The 26515-nt window shown below is 40.6% G+C and overlaps 1 protein-coding gene across 8 annotated transcripts; it reads right to left on the bottom strand.

Annotated features, from left to right (window-relative positions):
• Nucleotides 1-1138: 1138 nt before the first annotated feature.
• On the bottom strand, nucleotides 1139-23365 carry CD47 (CD47 molecule). 8 transcript variants are annotated; one of them, XR_014577624.1, is made up of 12 exons: nucleotides 22981-23137; nucleotides 20916-21263; nucleotides 19396-19443; nucleotides 17245-17334; nucleotides 14245-14346; nucleotides 12464-12556; nucleotides 11864-11959; nucleotides 10214-10306; nucleotides 8886-8917; nucleotides 6603-6732; nucleotides 5987-6014; nucleotides 1139-3460 (listed from the first exon to the last, which is right to left on the bottom strand). XR_014577624.1 is itself a non-coding variant. In XM_083819414.1 (12 exons), exons 1-11 carry the CDS (start codon nucleotides 23033-23035, stop codon nucleotides 5989-5991), a joined length of 1008 nt encoding a protein of 335 aa, XP_083675540.1. In that variant the 5' UTR covers nucleotides 23036-23137; the 3' UTR covers nucleotides 1139-3460; nucleotides 5987-5988. The 8 variants fall into 8 exon arrangements, 6 of the variants coding, with proteins under 6 accessions (XP_083675540.1, XP_083675545.1, XP_083675543.1 ...); XM_083819414.1 differs by having other exon boundaries at nucleotides 6603-6627; XR_014577625.1 differs by lacking the exon at nucleotides 19396-19443.
• Nucleotides 23366-26515: the final 3150 nt, after the last annotated feature.

Below are 26515 nucleotides of genomic sequence, written 5' to 3'. Positions count from 1 at the left end.
CGTGACCGAGTCTCTCTTCTCTTCAGTTGCACCCACTCTCCAGCCCAATCATTTCAAAAGCCTCCTTTCTACAGCCTTCAAAAACAAGCAAGCAAGCAGAAGAACAGAAGGACACTAAAAATTGTTTCAATGCTGCAGTTCTCCTCCCCCAAAACAGATGATCCTTGTCTTTGTGCTAATTATTTACATTTGTGTATTATTAGCAAATTCCTTGCTAATTCATCAGTCCACTGAAATACAGTTTGGTTTTCCACCTCTCTCATACTTTAATGACAACTCTTTCCCATTATGCCATAGCCCAGCTGCAAGGACAAGCATTCAGGTATTTTTCTTCCCCACTCCCTGCAGGTTCGAGCATGCAGATTTTCTGAGATTTAGGACCAGGGTCACTCTCGGCAGGTCCATATACAGCAAAGTTCTAAAATTTTTAAGTCTCCTATCTCAGGACTACAGCTCCTGGCTTGTTTTGAGAGGAAAGTGAGGGTGGTGGGGAATCACAAAAGATTTCAGAAGAGGTCTTGAACAGCCATGGCTTGAATCTGCCTTGAACAAGCGGAGAATGGCTAATAATTGGAACTGTTCACATCAACTCAGCTTCACTGAAGTGGATGTAAGCGTAAATGCTTCTAGAGAGGACTTAGACCTTTCTCTCATTGCTCCTCTCTGAAGAACGTCAGAAATAACTTCAGAAGACCTAGAATTTATGGAGTACTACTTTAGCAGTAACACAAGAAAGTTTTATCCCAGAAAAGTTAGTTCAGTGTTATGAAGACAAGAAGGGTGCACTGCTCTGCTGTGTTTTTTAAGTTGTATGGGGAGCTTCTGTAGTTCATCAGCCCGTATTTCCTCCTGCAGCATATTCTGCTGACAGTTAATGATTGACATTGGTCAGCTCAAATGGAAGTTAAGAGGGCAAGCTACAAACTTCTTTCCCCAGATGGATGAGCTTTTGAAGGAGAAACAAAAGATACCTCAGCCAAAACCACCTGCAGCAATTTTAAGTAACATCGAGAACATTCCTGTATATCCAAAAAGTCATCTGGGAGACAGGGTGTGTAAAGGGATGGAGAAGAAGAGCTATGACTGAATTTTCAGAAGCAGTTACAGAAGTTCATTGTGACAGCAACAAGAAAATCTCTCACAAAAACAACTTAAAATGACTTTAATTAAAGTACATTAACACAATATTTACAAAACTCTTTCATGTTTCATAAATAAAAACATTTTCTTGAGTAAAGACTATAGATATTTAAAATGTCTATGCATTTATATATATACACGCATATATACACACATGAATGGCATCAAACAGTTATGAACTTTGGTTTTAAATTACTGGTGGAAAAGGGCTGGGCATATCAATGACTTTTTAAACTCTCATGTTTAAATTTGTACCTACAAGAAACCCGGAGCAGAGCCCTTAGCAACAGCACGCTAGGTTTCTCCCATTTCTGGAGCGATTGATTCTGCAGTCTGTACGCAGTCACCGAGTTCTACATTTTTCAGCAGTGCCCTAGTAACAGGCTGGTCTCATCACCACAGAGACACACAACAGGTTCTACTGCAATTTGCTTTGCAGTAGTTAACATAAAGCTATTATACATTATGGTTTTTAATAAGGCAGGATACCTCAAAAAGAATTCCAGTGCTTGTTTTTTTCTTCTTCAACTGCTCAACTTTCAACTTGCCACAGGGAATCACTACTTACAAACGAGGAGCTCTGCATGGTACCTGATCAGGTAAACTCTTACACAGAATTGGTAACAGAGAAATGTCTCCCACCTCTAGGTGGATTGCTATGATTATGGAAAAGCCTGCATCAAAAAGATTCATATTTGGAAGCTAAAATCTTATATGAATACTCCCACTGACAAACTTTAAGTTACGCAAGTAAACGTATACCATATTTGCTTCTTAAACATTTTATCACATGAATAACCCTCTCCACTGTGGCCAATTTCACTGATTTTAGCAAGGGCTGGACCAAGGGTTGCTCTAGTGGCTGAGTCCTGCAGCCCTTGCAGTAAAGAATATTGTAACATTAGATATCTCAATTTTATTTTGCTGAATTCTTGATACAAGGTGTCTGCACTGAGACTTGGAGGATCTCATGTGGATCTCTGCAACACACACCCACAACACGGATATGAACCCTAGTTTATAACTTCCAAATCTGGGACTTATCGCATTACTCAGAATCTTTTAAAAAAGTGGAGTTTATTACAATTTTATTAGTACAAATTGGAGCCAGTGTAAAGATTTCCACAAAGTGTAAATGAAATTCAAAAGAAGCCAACTATATTGGAACAAATGCAGCTGTAAAACACTGTAAAGTCTTATGGAATGTGCAAGTCCTGTAGAATTGATTCTACACGGATTTTTTTTTTCTGTACCACTTCCATATACAAAGCAACGAAGCCTCCTCACTTCGCATCAGCTCCTCCTACATATATTCTAGTCTATGCATTTGTGATGTAATGGCAGCATCACAAACTTGGGTCAGAAATGAAGTAACTGCAATTTCCGTTCAAGAAAACTGATTTTAAAACTGTTAACAATATGTTAATAGGACAACTCCTATTTTTCTGAAGCATCAGAATTTTACAAATGCAGTCAGTTAAGAGAAACTGAAATTGGTTCCAGTACCACATGCTGCACAACATGGACAAACACAAAAAACACTTTCAGCATGAAAATGACTAGGTGCTATGCTCTGTAATTCCAGTGCTGAATTTGGCTCCAAGAGCTGAGCAGTATCTTGTCAAGGAATACTTACGAGGCACAGAGAGCTCTCACTGGACTAAAATACTGGTCGCCACAGCATGTGACTGCTGTGCATAGGTAGGAATATCATCATTCTGTGGAATTAGGGTAACTCGGTTAATCATTTAAGGAGAACTGGGAGTAAAGTTTATATTTATGTAACTTTATGTATAAGCAATTTTTTTTAAATAAAAGTTTTCCTGAATGTTGGAAAAGAAGTATTTGTATGATCCCTGCTTCCTGTTCATATCACGGACATTATGACCATACCTTGACCATGCACACAAGTAAAGAAAACAATAGTCTAAATGGTATTGCAATCTTCGGGCTGAGCAGGCCCATTTTCAAAGCAGTGACTGGTGATAATTTTTAAAAGTAATACCACTAAGTATACTGCAGGGAGATGCTTTAGTGGGCAAACAGTGCTTTTTATATTCTCACCCTCAACCACACCATATATACCATAATAAAAGAAATGAAGATCACACATGGGCAAACACACATGTTCCTCGCTACAGCTGCTGTGACTATAAAATTACATCATTTATATCAAAAGCACTTTTGCCACACATGCAAAACAACTAGTTTCCTGAATTTCTTCTCTTTGAGTAGTGCATCTTCAAGGCCACGGCGTATAAACAATGTACTTTTCACCCATAACTCATCTCTGCAGTAGATTCAGTCTCTGTCTTTAATGCTGGAAATTAAAAGAAACAAAAGACACATATATATATATGTGATTATTCAGAAACACAATTATTATTTAAACAGCAACATTTTGCGCTGCCTACCAAAGTAACAGCTTAAAAAATGCTTTTTTTTCTTCTTTCAAACTTTTCCATTATTTGAGCGTTAAGCTTGTTTGCAGAGCGATAACTAATAGGCAACTGCTGTCTCAGCCTCTCTGCAACACAGAAGTGGACATTGTGTCTTGGAGCTCCAGCTTATGCATAGGAACAAGCTGTAGTGGCTCCCAACTGAATCTGTCTGACCTGTCCTGTTTTTACTCCTAATGCTGGTTTACTTTCACATGACACGTTGTATGCTAGCATGCTTCAGCATCTGACTTACCCCTGCACATATAAGTGAACTTGCAAGGGACAGGTAAGGTAGAAAGCAAGTAAAGCTCAAAAGGTTCCTGCCTCCAGCTTGCAAGTTAGAGCCCTTGCCTTCAATCTGTGAAACCTGTTATTTTTAGGAGCCATCCACCTTTCAAAGCAGACAAAGCGGTCAGGCATCTAACCCTGTCCTAAAAAAATCAAAATGAAATTGATAGTTAGCAATTTAGGTGTCTTTGGAAGCTCTACCTCAACAATAAAAGTGAAGCCAGGCTTTTGTAAGCCTAAAGGAGACCCAAGAAGGAACGGTTGACTAACTAAAAATTGGTTCTCCAAGAAAAATTCTACCTTTGTCTTCAGCAGTGAATGGTAACTATATTGATTCCATCCTCACCTCACTTCTTGAAAGGTTTGAAAAATGAACACAATGGACTGGCAAGTATCTGTTTCCTGACATCAAACCACTGCTGAGAACACGTAACTGTCACTTCTGCAGCATGACGTACCTTCCACTCCTCCTGCCTACTTCAGTTTATACTAACTCGTACACATTTTCGTCAACGTATTTAGGAGACACCAACACAGTCGTCCTCTGTACTGCAAAAATACTTGTATTTTTCTATTGATTTAGAAAATAATCCTATGACATATTTGGATGAATCATACACTTGTCATAAGCAGCCAGAAGTAACACCTAGCAGTACATGGTATTTGTAGAGAAGCCTGTTTATAAAAATCAACTGCCATATTTTATTTTTTTTCCCAGGTAGGGCTCTATTTAGTGCCTCCTTTACTGTCATATTGTCACTTCATGCCTTCTAGACATGATATATTTATATTTCAAATAAATTACAAGGCTTAACGTGGCCCTACTCTTTATCCTGACTAGCAAATTGTTGTATTTCAATGCAGGAGTACTCTGTTAAAGGTTTAATGATAGCTCATCACAAGCTCACTCAGTTTCCAGCAAGAAACTGAATTTCCAACAGCATCAGCAAGTGCTCTTTATCTATCCAACTCCCGTGAAAATGAAGTACAGAAAAGCATGAATAAACAACTGTTTTCATTTTCAAACGCAAGCATCTAATCTATGTGAGCTCTTAAATAAGACCAATCTGATGTTTAACGATTCCAGACAAACTCTTCTTGTCTTTCTGATGGATATTAGATGCAGGAACAGAGCATTTTCAAAAACTAGGCTACCTACTTTAGGTACCAGCTTGAGAACTTTGGACTGAGTTAATATAGCCCTACTAATTTCATGTATTACTATCAATTTGGAGTAGTCTATTGACATACAGTTTGTGTTGCAATCTTACAAGCTGTTACAAAATCAAGAAGGATTAACCCCAGCATTGAGAGCATTTCAAATCACAAGAAATCTTATGTTGCTGTGTTCTGGCCTAGCTTATCTTTGATATCTATTAGATCATTAAATATCAAGCATAACTGATGAGCAGAAACCATACTGCACCTTTTGATCTTGGAGTTTTGAATTCTGTTTTGTCAAAAATATGTTGAGGTTATTTAAGCAGCTTTTAAATTTTATTGAAAATGTGATCCAGTTATGTTTGTTTTTAAATCATTACTATCTGACACAAATATAAATTAAGTGAAATCTGACTGAAATATAACCAACCTAACAAAACCTACAGAATTTAAAGAACATCTAAAGGTGTGGAAAGTGGTGTGGGGGGGAAATACAGCATGCAAGACTACTTCTTTTAAGCCAATCTCCTGTGAACTTCCATGGGAGATCAATTCAAGAGGAAGAGAAGAGCTAACAAAAACAAAACAATATAAAAAAACCAACACACAAATACAACCTACCACCCACAAAACAGTCCATGCATCTTACATACTACATAAGCACAAAGGAGGCATATAAACTATTTGACTTTCCACATTTGATCAAACGCATACTATTTAATGGTCGTTTCTCATTAACCTGTCCTTTTCACTGTTTACAAGTATACATTTTTTCTCTTAGGTAGAATAAATATTTTCTGTATCATTTCTTATCAATTAAATACAATTTGACTAAAACCAGCACCTTCACTGAAACCTGCCCTCCAAGCTTCATTATATTAACACTGGCTAACTCTAAACATCAAAATCCCCAATTAAATGTTAAAGTAAATAGCTGGAGACGTATTTTGACTCACCATCATTCTAACATCACTCCTTTTGCATCTTTAAAAGCCAAGCAAATGGATTAGTAACAAGCCAAACAAGAAATGCTTCTTAATTATTATTCAAATTAATTCTAAAATTCACTTCAGAAGTTCACTCAGCATGCCAGTCAGTGAGCAGAATAGCAAGAAGAGTATTTCAGTTACCATTTCTCACTGTAAATTTCCCCAGTCATAAGTGCCATCAGTTTCCCAACCCAAGGAAATAGTAAAAGAGTAGAGCAACAGGGATAGCTTTTGCTAATAATCACAAGTTTTCCACTAAAATAAACGCTTATGAAGAAGAATTAACACCACCTTTTGAGAGGAAACAAAGCAAAAATGATGGATATAATATCCTGAGGTATTATATTGGTCCCCAAACAGGCAAATGACGCCACTGGCTAGCACGCACAGTAGTTTAGAACAGGGGGGTCTGGAGCTGCAGACATTATTTCAGTGAGACCAAACTCTTACAGACTCACAGAGCCACATGAATTGACATACATCTCTGCCACCTCAGTGCTGTTGCACTGGAAACTACGATTATTTCTTAATTATTTCCATAATTAATCTCTTAATTAGAAGATAAGTCTTGAATATCACCTACCATTTAGTGGTTCTTCTACAGCTTTCTGCAAAACATTTAAAAATATATATATGTATAAAATGCCTTCGTGTTTACTTCTGGCTCGCCACAGTTAAATTACTCTAATTGACATATACAGTAAGTAGTGATTCTACAAAAATCAAGAAAGCTGAGCATTAATAAAATTGACTAAAACTTCCCCCCCCCCCAAATTAAAATCTATAACTGCACTCTCCAGATTATTCTTCCCCTCTGTAATTTTTTTCCTCAGATGAAATACCTCTAGATGGCAGCAAAAGGTATGCAGACACTACTTTTAACTTCTAGAACCTGGGGGATTATTTCTCTAAATTGATCAATGGTTAGGAAATAAAACAGCATGACTAAAAAAAAAAATTAGTCAAGCACAGTCAGGTGTAATCTTATCAGAAGGAAATACACTACAGCTGTGCATTTAGTCTGGTAGACAACCAGCAGAAGCAACACACACAGATTAGTAACTGATTAAGAGTGGTAGATTTCAAAATACGCACCTTTTCCCCCTCAGCCTCAAGAAAGCATCAAGCATCATTTTGTAAGTATGCCCCACTGTCAAAATGAAGCCCTCCATCGACAGGAAGTACTCCTTAGTCTTAAGTTTACACAGAATAAAACTGTATTTTCAAAATGATTTCACATCTGTTTAATGCCTCGAAGTACAGCAATATATGCTGAACAGCTCTTGATGGAAACAAGCAACATATGAACACACTCAATTTTCCACCAAGGCCTATCTGTGACTTCCATAAATTCATGTACACAGATTTTTTTGTCATCCAAGTCCCTTGGACACTCCACTAACTGCAAGAAACATGTTTTTAGTGGCTGAGCTTTCTAACAACCTAAATTCTGTTAAATTCTTTAGATTTTATTCCCGTCTCCAATTCAGGGTAACATAAAGTTCTCTACTACATAAAAAAATTATGGCCATTTCTTTATCTGTCAAATCCTTTCTGCAGTGTGAAAACCACCTCATGAGGAAAATTGCTTATAAAGAGAAAGGAGTTCCACAAAGGATGTTATTTAACATGTCAGTTTGTATATCAAAGCTCATTTACAGAGAAAAACTAAGAAAAGAAACACCTCGTGTTGCCCTTTTTGCTTCAATTCTACAAGCAAACATGAGCATACAGGCAGAATTGCATTTTGAGCAACGTATATCTGTAAAACACTTCTCAACTCATTATTAATAGTTAGCTTTGTGAACTGCCTCTTTTTTATTTTTATTTTTTTCAAGCTCCATGTACTTATGTTCCTTCCCTAAGCAAGGTATCAATCCTCTGAAATACTATTCCTTACAACGGAAATGGAGAAAAAGCGAAGAAAAAAAGTATCTGTTGTCAAGCTCTCCTGCCCCTCTGTTAGAAACTGGCCTTTTTCAACAGCTGGGTCTCAGGCTATCGGCTAAAAAGGAGACCTAGGAATGTGTCTCAAACGATGACTGGCATTCATGAAAATGGGATGACTTAGTATTTGCTGTGCTCCCCTGCTACAACAAAGTTCTACTGATATTTTACATTTGTGCCTTTTTACTTGCTTCTGCAGAATTCCAGAAATCAGGCAGTTCACATTCATGGAGCACCAGAAAGAACTGCTTAAGTCTATGAAAATTACGGTTTTAGGAATGACTACTCTGGAATTAAAGAAAAAATTCATGAAAAAGCTTCTTAAAGAAATAAAGTGCTTTTCCATTTCTTCTGTGTGCCTCAGAGAGGGACACTCTGCTTCCAGATGGTCTCGACAAATTAAAGGACTTTACGGGAAGGTAAGAAAAGAGGAAAAGGTCAAGGCTACAGTATTTGCATAGTTGGGAATTCCAGAAAACGTTAAAGGGTTCTGGTTCAGAAGGCCACAGAAAATCAACCCAAGCCTAAGTCTTTGTTATAAGCCACCTATATTAAAAAAAAAAGTATTCTGCACTCACCTTAATGAAAAAACATTAACCAATGGTCTTTATAAATTAATGGCTAAGAGTGCATTTAAAGACACCAAACTTCCGTTCACATCCACCACCTTTGTGACATCCCTTTAAAAACTCTATTTGAGCACAACACTTGGTAAGGGTGGCAATAACAGTACTATAGACGCACTTGATAGGGACAATGAAGACCACCAACTCACTCAACATTAGACATCTGTTACACAGCCATAACTTTTGCTTGCTACCAACCTGGTCTGAATTCGAACTAGTGAAGAAAGGCTCAGTATCTCACTACAATCCCCTGAGCCATCTAGTCACCCCAAATTTATTAATTTTAAGCTTACCCTTGGAGTTTGATGATCTTTCATTCTGGAACCTAAAAACAATTACCAAAAAAAAGCAAGAATGAACAAATGATCAGCCAAATAAAAACATCTACCGATAAAATTTAGAAAACAGTAACAACACACAAAATTGCAGCTTCCTCTATTCAAACTTACATAATATGATCTCCAAATTCTAAAAGCCTCTAAGCACTCCTGTGTTTAGGAACTAAATACATGTGATCCAAATTATCTCACTCAAGGCATTCAGCTCTAAAAATACGTTACATGTTATTCTTTGTGCTTGTTTTGTACAAGCTTCGTAAGTAGCCCGACAACAACAAAAAAATATGTTATTGTTAAAAGGCTCACTTCACCTCTGTCACATTTTGACTTATTGTAATCTCAGATATTAGGCCTTCTGCCTTATTTTCTTCTTTAATGGAATTCCTCCCTGTCTCCGGGTCTACTATTTCTGACCATCACCACACATGGTGTGCACATACTGAAATGGAGAGACTGCATAGTTCAGTGCAGACTATGGACTGAGCTGACTCAAGTCAGCTTGAGTCTGGAAGCAATATATCTTCAATTGTATGGTTCCACATCCAAATTAACAAGCTGTTTGAAGAGCCTTCATGCACAGCTTGAAGCAAATAAAGCTACCCTGCTCTCTTACACACAAGTTATAAAGTCCACATTATGCTGTGGTGTGCCAGCTTAGAGATGTCTGCACCACATTCCAACCCACAGCGTTGATGTGCTTTTTGCTGACCTAGCAGGCCTGACCAGATTTTACACCTTCAAGTCATTTTGAGATCTGGTGAACAGACCAGTTTCTGAAACAAAGCATTGCTATCCTTTGCTCCTGGCTTTTAAAATTAAGTATAAGAAAAAACAGGACTGATTAAAACAAGAGGTCCTCATTCAAATTGCTCTTATTTTAGCCTTCATCTAACCCATAGAAATCATTAGGCAGATTTTGCTTCTTCAAATTCGTATTCTGAGCATATCTACTATACACTGTTGTCTGCACCATCCTGTAACTTACTCCACAGACTCCTTGAAATCTGTTTGCTCTTTTAGTCCTAACCCGCAGCTTGGCAACTGTGTAAACTCAGATCTTAAAACAACAATATTTATCTTACAGCTGAAACACTCTTACTTGGGAAACCCAGGTCTGTTTATTATAAACTAAAACTTTTTTTTTTTTTACTACAGATTCTCCAAAGTCTATGAAACAAGTAACAAATGCCAATATATACAATTTATCAGCAATTATTTTTTAACCATGTAATTGTGAAATCTAAAATAAATAAAATCAATGCAGAATATTCGATGCTACTTACAACTAGTATACATATAAAACAGAGCAAGCAGATCCTCAACAGCCATAACAGCTAAGCCGGCAATTACAACAGACAGAAGTTGTGAACGACAGGCTGTTAAGAAACAAGATATTGTATCATATGACACAAGTAAAAACACAAACTTTTCAAATATAAATACTAAAATAAATAAGCCTGTTAAATCCAGAAGTGATTAATTTCTTTCGAGCCTCTCCCAAAGCTACTTTTGCATCTTTCTTTTTTTTGGTCTATGTTCTTTAATGATACTAAGGCATTTATTAATTTATCCTGGTAACAGTTCAGCTGTAGTATTCTACTGACATTCACTGTGATTAGTGACATTATTTACCTTTTATATTTAACTTATATCTTTGATCCCATTTTTTTCCAACAATAGCATTAGATTACAAAATACAATAGTGTTATTAATAGAACATAGTAAAAAAAAAGGGTCTACGTTTCCACACATGCCCCCCTCCATTTTTTCCCCTTTACAAGGGAGAAGAATATAAGGATAGCTCTGATTCAAGTCCACTACAAATAACAGGAATGCTCCCAAGTTTACAGAGCAGAAATTGGCTATTACAAGCTACCTGGAGTCCATTCCAGACACTCCCTTGTTCTCTGATCCTTGTTAACCATCCATTTTTCCAGGGCCTTAAAGTCATTGCAACTCCCTGTGAGCTGACCCTAGGATGAGCTACTGATACTTAAGGGTTCCTGAGCTAAAATTCCAGAGACAGAGCTAACATCTACCTTCTATGAGCTGTAAAAAAAAAAGTCTCCCTGAAAAGAGAGGGTGATTTTCGATTTGAGAACGTAATAAAAACATCCTCCATTTTGGATCACATTAGAAAGTAACACTTTACCAGAAATCTTGCATATTTCACTATTACACACTACTTGACAACACTTAGGTGCCCCTTACAAATACTTAAATCGGGGCTCCACTGAAAGGTCCATCATTTCACTCAAAGCAGAGAAACCTTCAGAAACCATTGCAAGGAGAAACACTTCCTTAAATCCCAAATCAAATAAATTAATAAAATGAAAATGTCTCTAAGAAACAATAAATTGGATGTCCAAATGCTTAGATGAACCCCAATATGTATGCTACCTAAATACACTGCCAAAGATGGCTACTCCTAAGTTCACCTCTGTTACTACTTCCAGATTTGCCTTCTTAGGCTGTTTCAATGACATCCAACTCCCAGCAATTCAGTTATCATTTGCATACAGGCAGAGATTAACAAGGAATTTCTGATTTATTCATTGAACCCTAGAAAACAATTATGGCTCTATTTGGGATTTATTTTGTTTCTATATACTTTAGGCCTCACTAAAAATACCAGTAATAAAGGTCAGCATTTGTTTGAGGTGACTCTACACGGTGCAACCAACTGTTGCAAAAATGAAAACAATTTTAGAAGAAGCAACAGCTCATAGAATGCAGCCATGATGGATACAGTCATACTTATTAAACTGATATAATAGTGCCTTTGGGCTATTCTTCTTTCACCAGATAAAAGAGCATTAACACAGTAGTCCTATTTACACGAGTTACTCACTAACACTTAATGTAAAGCTATTTTCACAGCGTTTTTGTGTTAGAAGGTAAAAAGACACTTTTACAGAAGATATATTGCTTACCTGAGATGCACAATGCAAAACCAACAAAAGCAATTATAAAACCAAAAATTTGAAGACACATCAGAACATATCCTGTACGTGTTACATCAACGAGAACTGGAAAAGAGAGAAAAAAAGAAAATTGTAATTTTAAAGTATCAACTACAGAGATATGAAAGGTAGATCATTCACACAAGGAACATTCAGGTTCTCCTAAATTCCAAACTCAGCCAGCACGATAACAAAAACTATGCAAGTTACTCAGGGAACTATTTTGTGCATGCATAGCAAAAAATTATAAATAAAGCTTAAGCAGAAGAAATAAAACATACGTTCCGAGAGTTAGACATTCATCCCAATCTCAAGACCAAGGAAGGAAGAGCAGGAATCATTCAGATGTCCTACCCTAAATCTCTTTTCTCAATTTATACATCTTCCCTGAAGCAACTCACACAAACAAAGGTTAATTTGCTTTGAGAAACTAGGAAGGTCAGGAAGCCAGCATGCTATCGTAAAATGTATTTATTAAAAGTAAAGTATGTAGATTATGTGAGCTGGGGGAGGAGGTCCTAAGTTTTTCTAACACTATGGTCTTGAGCTGGTGAATAAAGAAATACTCACCGATTTTAAATATATAGTATTGAAGCACCATCAATATCACAGCAGGCAGTACAACAAAACCAAGACCAACTTTACTGATAGTAATATTGCCACCTGCAAACAGTTGTATGGAAATTAGTAAAACAGAAATCTTTGGTTGAAAGAAAGCACAAAGCAATAAAAGTAAAACATGAGCATCATCAAATGTTTGGGGTCCCCCAAAATCCACTGAAGTTAAGCACCAGAATTCCTCCCCTAGCCTTTAGCAATCATGCAAGGCAGCAGCACAGAAAACAAAAATCCATTTGGAGTCTGTATCTCTCTACGACCATCTGAGAACTACAAAGATCATTAGGGGACTGAAACCACCTCTCTTATGAGGAAAGGCTGAGAGAGCTGGGCCTGTTTAGCCTGGAGAAAAGAAGGCTGAGAGGGGATCTATGCTTGGTTTATGTGGCAAGGTTTTGGTAGCGACGGGGCTGCAGAGGTGGCCTCTATGAGAAGAGTTCAGAAGCTTCTCCACGTCAGATCAGAGCCAGCTCCAGCCAGCTCCAAAGGTACCCGCCGCTGGCCAGAGCCGAGCCAATGAGCAATGCTGGTTGGGCCTCTGGAAGAACAGAGTCAAGGAAGGGAAAGAACTGCTTTACAACAGCAGCAGAGGAGTGAAAAGCAGTCCAGCAGCCCCCAAGGTCAGTGCAGAAGGCCCATGGAGAGCCCCCGCAGGAGCAGGCCCCGGGCCGGAGCTGCAGCCCGTAGAGAGGAGCCCACGCAGGAGCAGGGGACCTGGGGGGAAGCTGCCGCCCGTGCTGGAGCAGTTTGCTCCTGGGGGATGGACCCCGTGGTACGGAGCCGTGCGGAAGCAGTTCCTGAAGAGCTGCTGCCTGTGGGCAGCCCCCGCAGGCTCAGTTCGGGAAGGACGGCATCCCGTGGGAGGGACCCCACATGGAGCTGGGGCAGAGAGGGACACTGAAGGAGCAGCAGAGACAAAACAACAGGGACTGACCACATCACCCATACCCCCATTCCCCTGCGCCTCTCAGGGGAAGGAGGTGGAAGAGGGTGGATGAGGGGAACATGTTTTTAGTTTCTCCCTGCTCTAGCTTGTTAGTAATAGGTAATAAATTTCATTAATCTCCCTATGCTGAGTGTGTTTTGCCCGTGACAATAATTGTTGAGTCATCTCCCTGTCCTTATCTCAACCCTTGAGCCCTTTCCATCATATTTTCTCCCTATTTCCCTTTGAGGAGGGGGAGCGAGAGAATGGTTGTGGTAGAGTTCAGCTGCCCAGCAGGGTAAAACCAACACAGGATCTTATCAAGGTATATAAATATCCTAAAAGATGGTGTCAAGATGATGGGGCCAGACTCTTTTTAGTGGTGCCCACTGATAGAACAAGCGGCAATAGTCACAAATATTAACACAGGAAGTTCCATCTGAATATGAAGAAAATCTTTACTGTGAGGGTGACAGAGCACTGGAACAGGTTGCCCAGAGAGGCTTTGGAGTCTCCTTCTATGGAGAAATTCAAAACCCACCTGGACATGATGCTGTACAACGTGCTGTAGGTGACCTTGCTTGAGCAGGGGGTCAGACTAGATGATCTCCGGGGTCCCTTCCAACCTCAACCACTCCGTGATTCTGTGACATTCACAGTGCCATGTCTGTTTTACTCTATAGTTTTATTCATTTTGAAATTAGTAGGTGGCAATTAATAGGCAGTACTAACTTCATATGACAACATTGAAGAGATTAACCTGTGCTCTCATTCCCTTAAACTAGGAAGGCATTTTTATTTCACTTACCTTGGACAAAAAGAACAACAGCTATAACAGCAAGAACTGTGAAGATGGCACATCCTACAGCAACATACGCCTTATTCTTATGTACAGTTTCACATTTTAATGCTTAAAAACGAAACCAAGAGAAACAGAGAGGAAACCAATCAGACACACAGATTCTCTCACAAAAAATAAACAGATATTATAACTAGGACTACTGTCCTAAACAAAGAAACAAACTCCTAAGATTTACAATTTTAAGTACCAAGAGTTCATTTGCTTTCATTGTTTGATATGGTCAATATGGCTTACTCAGTTAAGTGAAACCTGCCATTGGTCTTCTAGTTAAACTCTTAATTCCACCTTCTATACAAGTCAGGTTCAATGCTGTCAAAATAACTTTGGGACATGGTACAGGTTAATTCAAGGAGATGCATTACTGATATTTAAATTATACTATAGCAATTTTGTTACTAAGGTGAATGTCAGACACGGATTTAGAAGCCCTCTTCCTAGTGACACTGCAGAGTTAGATGCGCAACAGGTGATTCTCCTGTCTCACTGGAGTGCTTTGAGGATAAGTATATAGGAATGATCTACATATGTTTAGATACCATAAGACAAGACAAATTTTCAGTAAAACTGCACTGTTAACATAGCTGCTATCTCAGCAATGGTCAATTCCACTGGAAGGTTTCAAACCAGCAGCACTTGAAGGGTTTTAAAAAGATGGAACAGTACAAATATATCATCAAATAAACATCCGTGTTTGTTTTGTTTCTGCCTTATGCGCTGCTAAAACGAAGACACAAAAAAGGCAATGCTAGCTCCAAGCTTGAATATTCATATACCAACAATCTTGGTATACGTCAAAGTTGGTAATCACTAGCAGAGAACAAATACAGTAAATAACTTCAAAAGGAATAACAAGGAGCATGTACAGAAATAACATCCTGCTTACAGGCATTGCATTAGCACAAAAACCCCCAACGTTACTAGGATACGATAAATACTTTAGAGGGTATACATGACTAAATCTTTCATAGTATTTTATCTATGGAAGGGTTACAGAATGCTCTCTCTTGTAATTAACACTCTACCTTTAATTACGTTCACATGGCTTAACAGAACAAGATCTACACTATACTCAATTCCTAAAAGTTAATCCTGGTGAAAAACCAAACCAACCAACCTCCCCCCCCCCCCCATATATTCCCAACTGTCACGCAGAAAAATCAAGCCATTTAAAAAATACATATATCTGTTACAAATGAATCTACAGGTATACCCGATCATCACTGGATTCACAGGTTTATTAAAATAGCATAAACTAAAGGAAAAAAAAAGTAAGTACACCCACATTCAATGAATTAGAAGTAGCAGGATTACTTTTCCCCAGAGAAGTTATAGAGCTCATAATAATGTACAGAGATGCAATAAAATCCAAGCAGGCTCAACTTAATCCTGTAAAATGATAGTGCTTCTCCATGGATGTATCCATGGATATCCCAACGCAATTATTACTTTGCTATCAAAACACTAAAAATATGCAAGTTCTGGTACAAATGCAAGGTAATGGCAATTCCAGAACATTTCAGAACAAACCAGAGAGCCTTAAACCACTATAAATAATAACAAAAAATCAGGAATCTAACACTATGGCAATAAAAGCATAAAAAAATATATGTATTAGTTTTCAACCTCTGACCACAGGTGAACCTTTCATGATTCATGAAAAAGTTAAGCAAGCAAGTTATATCCATAGACGACTGAATACATATGTGATTACTACAAATCACTCTGAGTGTGATTTCCTTCCATTTCTTACGGACTTGACTCTAAGCAGAATTTATTTAAGTGCAGAAATTAAAAAATGCTGAAAAATCTCAAAGATTGATATAACAAATTGCACCACAGAGGACTATCTGAAAGACTAGGACACAAAGCACTCTCTACGCTGCATACATGTTGGACACCATTGTATGAAGAATGCCTAAGGGTGTCTGACACCAGTGAATGTATTGTCTCTGAAAACATTTAACAAAATCATTGATGCCAGTGTTAAATTACAATTCAGCCAGAACCAAGAAACTAATGTAGAATTTTACATGAAAAAGATAGCATGATCTTTCTCTAATGTTGATTTTGTGGCCAAAATGAAAATGTTTTTGCTTTTCATCACCCGCTAATGCCATGGTGAACCAACAGTGAAAAAATGCTTCCTGGTTTTAATCAAGGACAGTAGACGTTATCAATTATACCCTGCAAAACTTCCACACATGCAAAAAAGCTCATCATTTGCAACAAAACTGGGAGCAGAACCATTACCATACAGCAGACTAGCTCTGAACACGGGCCTTTTAGGCAACACGCCATACCTTCTATGATCTTCCAGCTGCTAAGTATGTTAACCTCAGGAAGCAACCCCTGGCCTCCATGCAAAGTAGATCAGACTGGCCCAGATCCCAGTGCTTAGTGCTAGAACCCCACAACAAAGTGCCTCTATCCACATTACGTATGTTTTGTCAACAAGTGGCATGCTGAAGCCCCAAAACACAGATCTTACTGATCAGGTCTTGTGCTCAATGCCAAAAATGTGTGTTACATGCCCTTGAAAGAGCGTAAGACCCACTGAAAAGCAAAACTGAAAATTACGCAGGGCAAAAGTTTAACTTGGTGTGCTTTTTTTTTTTTTTACTGACAATGCCTGCAAGTAAGAGAGCTCAGGAACTTTTCTGAGAACTGCAACCAAGTTAAATCTCTAACGGTGTTAGTTCATTTCAAAAGGAATCCCAGAAATGAACATAAATAATACATCATGGATGATCAAGACAGAGTTCCAGAGAAAACCAAATGCTAAGTTGCTAGATAAAGCAGACACACTGCCCTGCTGTATATTATCTGAATCGGTTCTACCACACATCCTTTCATACGTAAGTACTGCCTTTCATCCTGCACAGATACTTTTATGTAAGTGATTTTAGGACAAGTCAATAGTTGCAAAGAATTAGAGTCAATACTTACCAATAACACCTAACTGAGCCCAATAAATAACAACAATTAAGAACAGCAACACTGAGATGACAACACTTTCCACGAAGTCAAACTGTCGCCCTACAGAATAAACAAAGAAAAATCATAGGAAGAAAAACGTGAGATTACTAGCATTTATTGCTCCTTTTAGGCTATCCCCTAGGCTGTTCATTTAGCATTTAATAGCTAGCCTGTTATACCTCTTAATTCTAGGAAAGCCATGACTTCTACCTGTGTAATTTTCACTCCAATCTTGTGTGACAACCTGTTTTTTTCAGGTATTCCTACTTACTGTAACATTTCCAAACCGCAGGTCTTGATCTCCAGTACAGCATAGGTTATGTTTATGCTGCTTTCTAGCAGCACAAGTTGTGGAATTGCAAACAGTACATTAGACCAGAAAAATGGTGAATTTAGGCTAATCAGGGAAGTTAGGCAAGATCTGAAAGGCCCGATTTGATGCTTCCCCAGCTGTCCTACTCTATTCCCAACGGTTTTAACTCCCAAAGAAATCCAGATGTGTGATAAAGAATCGAGGAGATAGCCCAAGTTCGACAGAAACACTGCTTTGTTAATTTTAGAAGAAGTCACACATTTTCCTTTATCTTCCCACCGTCACCCATTAGCTTTTTTCCCTTGCAGTTTGGATGCCTTAGGCTGTTCAGTCACTCGTGCTGTAGGATCATGCAAGCCACCTTCCAACGTGCAATTCTGAAAACCTCTCCACTGAACTGGAAAATGGAGTTGTTTCTGGCATCTCTGCTCATAACATCATTTAGACTCACACAGCTGAATCCAAAGTCGCCTTTTCTTACATTATACTTGCTTCCAAAAAAATTTCTGATCTTCATTTAGATGCATACTCCTTGCACTTGCCATATTTCAAAACTCTACCTGCGGCTCCAGAAACATGGAATTAAGTAGCAATGCCTCACAATTTCCAGTGCCAAGTAACACCTTGAGGACAGTCTGAAATTCATGAATTCCACAGAGAGCATGTTTAAGTAAAGTGGAAATTAAAGACTTCCACTGTACTTGATTGTTTTGGCTCAATTTTGTATTATTAAAGACTATCAATGAAGATTCATGTTTGTAAAGCGACACAAATACCTAAGAGGAAGAAAAGCATTATTTCATGGTAAGAAAACACTTCTCCACACAAAATCCTTGCTTTCAGCCCTTCTCGCAGTGCACAGTCGCCATTCTTTGGATAAACCAGCTCCTGCAGACAAATCCCAGTGACAGTGCTTGATGTAAAGGAATTACCGATGACTCAAAAGCATCTGCAAACAGAGACTGACAAGTAGCATAACTTCCTCTGCAGCACTTCCAGGTGGTGATACCACTTATTCTGCACACAAAGAAGCAGCCACAAAGCCTCACATCTGCTAGGATTTCAGCAAGCAACTATATGGTTGAGTCTCAGAGTCTAAAAGCACTTTGTGTATGGAGAGGCTTGCAATATTGTTGGTATGTGCACGTACAAGAAACAGCTGAACACATTTTCTTACTAATACATTTCCCTTAATGCAGTGTTTCATAGAAATAAACTCCTGGCTAAAAACATTAGTTTGAAAGCCAATTTAAGGAAGCCAGCTCCAAATTAATAACAGATACTTCCAGATACTTTCCATATGGGAAGAAAATAAAATCCACACATCAAAAAAACCACACTGTTATGGTCACTTGCCGGTATAGGTACCTGATCAGGAAAAGGTGTGGCCAAAGACAAGAGCACAGGCATGGAAATCTTCTTCACTATACTAACTGCTTTCTAAAGAGAAAGCAAGCGTTTACCAAGGGAAAATGGAGAATATTTGGCTTTTATAATAAAGCCTCTAAAAACAATTGCAACATAGTAGGAGTGACAGCGTGAGTTCACTGCTCAGAAATGAGAGTGAAGACTACAAGATTTCCGTTATTCACCAACCTTCTTCAAAAACTCCTTTGCTATACTTCCTTCTCAAGGATATCTAAAATGTTGAAGAACAAACACCAAAAGATTAAGCCAAAACTCTTAAAACGAGAGCAAGCGACTGTTTTACCTTCAGATAAAACCTCAAGCACAAGACTAGATTTTGCATTTTTCAGCATATGCTCTAAAACCTAATGCAAGCTTGTAACAATAATTTCTTTACCAACCACATTTATTGCCTGGTGTTGGGGCTTTTTCCTCACCACAACTGCCAACTAGAAAACAGAATTAGAAAACTTACATTAGTTTCCTGCTTTGTAGGTCTTTACAACTCTTTAAAAGTTCTAAGCAAACAGAAAGGATTAAAAAAGGCAAAAAAAAAATATTTTTAAATAAAGTTGTATCACAAGCAATGTTTTATTAAAAGATTACTGACCTTTTTTAAAAGGACAAAAAACTTGGTTTTTAAAAAGTCTTCTAAACAGAAGACCCAGTCTTCAATAAACCTTAACACTGGCCCAGCCTATGGGACTTAGTGTTCTCAGGTCCTCAAGCCTTACTTTCTCTTCTACAGCTCAACACTGAATAACAAAAGCAGCCCAAAAAGGCTGAGTGAGGGGAAGGCAATAACAGAGAAGGAAAAAAAGAAGTTGCCTATTCTTTGTCCTCTGTTTTTGTAGCATCCTCACTCTTTCAGTGGCTGTAACCCACCCCCCACACACAGCCTACTTCAGGAGTGCATTTGTTTTGCAGTGGATACAATTAACTCTATAATTAGACTGTGAATTACCCAGATGTTTGCAGCAGGACACAAGTAACATCTGCTTGGTATTCAGAAACAGCTTAATGACAAATGCAAAAACAATAGCAAAATATTCTCCAGCAGACCCGTGAGACTCCACGTGCAACATATATGCAACGTGTTCAGCTCTGAGAAACTTTCCAGAAGCAAGAATCAAGTCTCCTGTGCCAAACAGATAAACTACACACATGTTCAGTGAAAATGCCGCTTCTGTGGCATACTCGACAGACTGCCCATGTATAGTACATACCATTATTCAACAGCTAAGGTGCTACAGCACATGAGCTGTGTCTGACAAGATAGGATAAAATGTTTTGCTAGACATGAAATTCATCACTTAGTCCCCGTTACTTCAGCCTAACATCGTCTGTCCAAAGACGACATTTAATGCTGCACAACTGTAAGAAGTTATCACCTAGTAGTAGCATTTTCAACCTCACTGAAAAACAGCATTTTAGATCAAGTTTTAGAGCTCTTATACAACATTTCTATTAGTTCCTTCTGTAATTTTTTCAGAATAGCTAAAGATTGCAAGATACAATTCGTCAAACAAAACATCTCTGCTGCCCCGTGATGCCTGTATACATCTCAGTAGTACAAAAATATTAAGGATATGCGTCAGTATGTAACACAGTAACATGAAGGTGCTGAAAGTAACACCAACTATATAACCTAAAAGATTTGAGAAAACATAGTCTTGATCTTATCGGACAAACCATCTTCAGCAATTGGTACAGAACAAAAAAATGTGTTCAGATCTTTCCCACAGAAGCACGCCGCTCAACACAAAGTAACAGAGAGTAACATTAAGTTAAAAGGCCTGGACCCAACACTCTTGGCACGTTCAATTTCCAGTAGTAATACTGTCATATTCATTATTTTTTTCTTTCCCATAAGATCTTGCTTTTCTTTCCCAACAGGTTCTAAGATAAGCAGACAACTCACCCGTGACGGTTCTAAGATCAACTTTTGTTTCTCCTTCTCTGTTTAATTCTGTTACTTCACAACTGTAATTTCCATCTTCTGCTTCCGAACTTTTAAGTTTTAGAGAGGCAATGCCCTTAGATAAATCCTGCTGAGACAGCAAGTTAGCTGATGGAACCGTCTCATGCCTGTAAATACGCTGTTCTGCTCCATTAAAAGAAAAAAGTACTCTTCCTTGTTTTTTCCACGAAACAAAGATGTTACTTTCATGCTCCTTTAGATTAACCACGTGGCAAGGTAAAATGACAGTAGTATTACAGGCATCTCTTTCAACAAAATCTACTGTACTAAACACCAGCTGGGCAGAACCTAGGAAGAAAAAATGAGAATTGATACATTCAGAATTATTTCTTAATACAAAAAAAAAAAAAAAGAAAGAAACAGAAGAAAAAATAATTATAACACACAACTTGGGAAAACAACTCTCCTGCAAAATCATAACAAAGCATCCTGTTCTAAGGGAGGAGTAAAAGAAGAAAAAAGGCATTATTATAATTCTATCACAGCCCTATTATACAGGATTAGCCACTCCCACATGCATGTAACGTACAGATACCATAACCAGTCATAAATAAAAAATCGTAATAAGGCTTTGGGTTGCCATTTGGACACTTCCCCTAAAATGCCATACACAGAAATACTGCCTTAAGGCTTGGTTTCTGCAAAGCACGCGCAAAACATTGACCACAAGCAGAGCCACTAATGTTCAAATTTTTCCTGCAGATCACACAGCTGTCTAGGAGTATAAGCACAGTGCCATCAGCTCCACGCAAGTCACAGCTCGTTAAGGTCACAGGGAGAAATTTCTACCGCTGCACTTCTGAAAGAAGAGAGGCAGAGCAGCTTAGTTTAAAAATAAAAAAAAGCTTATCACTTACTCCTCATCTCTGAAGGTGGAGCCAAATGCCTGCAGATTTAGAACAGTTTCATTTTTCTCTTCCTCCGCAATGAAGGAAGTGCACACAAAATAACATATTTAAACAATGTTTTACTAAGTGTTTGAGTATATAAAAGAACGGGATTGAAAATGGAGAATTTGTAACAATGAACTCACTTCCCGTATTGTAAACCACGGTGCTTAACGCACGAATGGTATTAAAAGCAAGTAATAAAAATAATCGTATGTTATGTTATTGCTGCTGGTTTTAACCTCTTTTCCAACACCGCAGCACCGTTCCAAAAGCGTACCACTGACCACTATTTAAGGAAGGCCTAAAGATTTTATCTGAAACAAAAAGCCATCCTCCAGTTCCTGAGAACATCAACAATTAGTAACATCAATACTAAAATCACACCAGGAGCTGGAAGAAGGAAGTCAATTAAACTCGTTCGACTGCAAAGTATGAAGGCTTTTAATTTCCTGTTTTTCATCACTCGTACAAACCGATGGCTCAGTTGACCAGTAGTCCTAGCAGTGATCGTTCCCAAAATCCTCAGTGGCACTGGTGATTCAGAATGCTTGACATATTTGCCTGATAAAGACGGAAAGTGAGCAAAGGCCGGCGCGGTATGACGAGACCACGCCACTGCCACTCGGAGTGCGGGGCAGCCCCTGTGACTTCAGAGAACTGCTGACAGTCACGCCTGGAGGAGGTCGGAACCGGGGTATGGGTCTGGTGACTAAATTCAACAAGGGGAAGGGAAATTTCAGAAGAGAGTTGCGTCACTGGGGTAGCCCAGGTTTTTCGAAAGCAGCGGCCTTGGATCAAATTTAGAAAGCCTCCAGCACTGGAACTGTGCTGTTATATTTTCGTACGATCACCGGGTTACAACCGAACACCAAGGCTTATAATTAACTTATTAACCAGGTATCCCGCACGAGGGCACTTTGCGGGGGCAAGGTTTATTTTCAGGGCCCCTCGCGGCACTTTTAAAACCGCACCTCACAAAACCAACGGCACCCACAGCCCAGCAAGGGAACGCGCAGAAACTACTCCCCAGCCCCTCACAAGGATTACCCACACGCGCAATTAAAAGCTGCAGCGCTTCCCCAGCTCCCCCCCCCCCCCAGCCCCTCAGGACTCACCGTGGCGCAGGGCGCCGAGCAGCAACAGCAGCGGGCAGGCGGCCGGCAGCCACATGGCGGCGGGGACCCGAGCGGAGCGGAGCGGAGCGGAGCGGAACTGCGCCTTCCTCCGCCGCGGGCCGCCGCAGCCGCCGGGGGGCGGGGCCAGGCGCGAGGCGGGGACACCCTCTGCCGACGCCGATTGGCCGCCCGCCCGCGGAGGGGGGGCGCTCTGCCGGCGCTGATTGGCTGCCGGAGCGCGAGGGCGGCCGTTGCGATCCCGTCGCGCGCCCCTAACGGTCGCCAACGGCCGCCGCCCTGCCGGCGGCGCCTCCCCACCCCTGTGGGGAAGGGCAGGGCCGGCCGTCCTGTGGGCGGGGGGTGGGGGCGGCCGCCCCCGCGCTGCTTTCCGTCAGCGCCCGCGGCCGGGGCTCCTCTCCCAGCACCCGCACGCCTTGCACGAAGCGCGGGGGCCGCTGAAATGGCCGGGGCGGCGGGCGGAGGGGCACCCGTCGAGGACACACGCGCAAATATGTACACGCATACACATCTGTTAAAGTCCCAAGGTTCAACAGGGGGTGGATCGGTGAGAACCAGGGCAGAAGCAAAACTCTCTGAGGAACTGAATTTCGTTAATGCCTCACACGCTCTTACAACATCTCCCTAGCCCTAACATCAGCACTGACTTGGAAGATCCACCCCCCTTCCCCTTTCTGACTCTCTTGAAGTGTTCCCCCAGCCCTCTTGAAGTGATTACCCGTGCCCTGCCTACTGTGTTTGTTTTCTCCCGAAATCCCATAAAGCGCGCAGATACCCTCCGGCACTCGACGTTAGTAAAAAGCCTTGAGCAGCGGGAGCCATCTGACTCCAGAACCGATGGAGGGGGATGGCGCGAAGCAGCTGATCCCGCTCCTGCCAAAGTGACTCAGATGATGTTCTCTGGAGGCCTGAAGAAGCGGGCTCGAGTGGAAGCCAGCGGGGCAGGCGTGTCTGTTTGAGCTGTAGCTCTCGCATCTGTGCCCGGACCAAGTGCCAGGATGCTGTGATCCGCAGGCAGGCGCTGGGGACAGTGACAGCTCTGTGGAGAGCCGCGCAGCATGTCGCCTGTCAGAAAGCTGTGGGGATGCTCTCCTCCTGCTGCAGAGAGCAGAAGGCTACAGCTGCAGCATGCGTCTGTTGCTAAGGTAGCGCGTAACGCACCCACGCTCGCCTCCGAGCAAAACAGAGCTCGCTGGAAATCTCATGCAGCCAGGAGTCTTGCGTGAGAGAGTGCTGCTTTGAGGCAGGTGCTGCCTCCTATACTACTGAGCTGGGTTTCACAAATCCCCCCAAAATAACACTCCGTGCATGCAGTTTCCCTGGTTTTCTGGAGGGAGCTATGCCGTCTAGCTAGGTGTGCTCTGCTTGCTGCTGCTGAGAAAGGTCAGCGATGCCTCTCCTTGCTGAGAATTTCAGGAAACTGGATTATGCAGCACAAGGCAGTTCAGAGGCTCTGGATTCCTACTGAGAGAAATGTTAGGCAGTTCTGCTCTCCTTTCCAAGCTAGGTGTGCAAAGCAAACCCCGCATGCTCTAACAGCTTGCCACAGGAACACCTCGAAAGCTGTGAAAAGCCAGCCCCATCTCGGACTTGCGTAGTGGGCCCAAGTGCCCCTACAGCAATAATTCATGTATTTTGAAAACTGTGCATGAGTCCCTCATTTATGACTTGCGAGGCACAGTTTTCCTCTTTAAATTAGGCAGCTATTTTACTGCCATTACTAGGCACCAATCTGCCATTTTATGCTGGTTTACAGCTCTTTGGAGTGCCATTGATCATCCGTTATCTGTGTGCAGCAACTGAAGCTGCTACAGGCATGAAGCACACACACAAAACAGTGCACAGGAGGCAGCGACGGCCCTTGCTGGCAGGAAAATCCTGAAGAGTGACATAAAAGCCTGCGTGCCTAAAGCAAAGGGTATCTGTAGATAGATTTGTCAAACTGGCTGTGAGAGCTGTCTCCCTCAGCAGTGGCCTGACCTCTGTGTTCATGGGCTCGCTCGACATAAGTGTTGCCCCGTGTCACAACACTCACAGAAACCATCTGCATCCAGAAATCACAGTACAATAGCAACATCATAGGTGATACTTTGTTCTTCCAGCACCGCAAAGCAGTCACAAAGGAGGATGTTACCCCTTCTTTTTTCTTTGATCTGGAAACCAAAGCATGCTGAGGTTAAATGAACTGACTAAAGTCGCATAATCAGCCAGTGGCAGGGCTGAGAATAGGCTCCATGTCCTTTCCTCCAGGCCTAAGATCTAACTCAGAACCATCTTGGGGGCAGAGGCAGGCTACCAAAGCTATACATCACAGCTCTACAGAACATGACATTTTTAGAACAAGCTCAGCCATGAACTTACCATAGTTTGTCAAAAAAAAAAAAAAAAAAGAAAAAAGGCAACAAAATTTTCTTATGAGAGATCCTGCCTGGGCAAGAGGGCAAAAAAGGGATTAAAGTGACATTTATAAATATTAATGGGCTTCTAAGCATTACAAAAGACCAAAGCCTGAATTAACTTTCAGGAACAGTTGCTGCACACCTAGTCAAAAATAAAGGAATGCTGTGAATAAGTGTAAACCTTTCACAGTTGTTTGATATGGCTAATATGCAGTCATTTTTCATCCACTTCAAAATGCTTTTAGGGAAATGGTGCTTCTTCCACAACCACACTTCCCTGGCTCTTACCCGTACTTCTTACTGCGTGCCCAAGGCACGTGAGGTTCCCTTTGCAGACCAGCAGCTTCACCTGTGGCGGACCGATGGCAACAGAGCAACTGTCTGCGGTGTTACCTGCAGCTGCCCTCTGCTGAAACGAGGCTCCCGGAGATGTGGGTCAGATTATCAGTGAGTTTATAGAAATTATATGTTATGTTATCTCGGTGGTGAACATGGTCTTCCACCCTAGGCATTGTGACACACCCAAGAATATTATGTAATGGGGAAACAATGTGTTTGATTCCAGGGAATGGTTACGTTGTGCCAAAACTATAATTTTCTACTCTGTCCTCAAAGGCAGTACCAGAAACCTCTCATTTCAGTCAGGATTTGCTGAGAGAGAGGGTCAGTTGTTCTAGGGTATTAGAGAAGGAAGGTTGATAGCTTTAAAGCTGTTTAAAGACCTGACTTCTGATGCAGTGTAAGTCATAGTCCCTTCTGATTTCAGAGAGAATTAGGCTCTGTGGATCTTCATGGCTCCGTCACCTAAATATGCAAACCTGGCCTTAGCGGCTGTCATGAGTGTATTAGCAGGTCTCTGAGCACAGAACACGCATTGCCCACCACATTTTATTAGCAATGCCGTCACTGAGCATGTTCAGCTAGTTACAGCACAGAGCATATTCCAACCGTATCGAGCAAACCAGTCCTCCCTGGGGGCACCGGCCAGCCCACCCCATCTGCCGTACAAGTTCTGCCACCCGCAAGTACAACTCGAGGGCAAAAACAGTGCCGGTGCCTGCTCCAGAACACCCAGATCTTTTCCTTCCATCAGGGTCAGCACGAAGACGGCCTGTGCC

Source organism: Anser anser (assembly GCF_964211835.1).
Source record: "Anser anser genome assembly, chromosome: 1".
Lineage (NCBI taxonomy): Eukaryota > Metazoa > Chordata > Aves > Anseriformes > Anatidae > Anser > Anser anser.
This window is presented reverse-complemented; position numbering and strand designations above follow the sequence as displayed.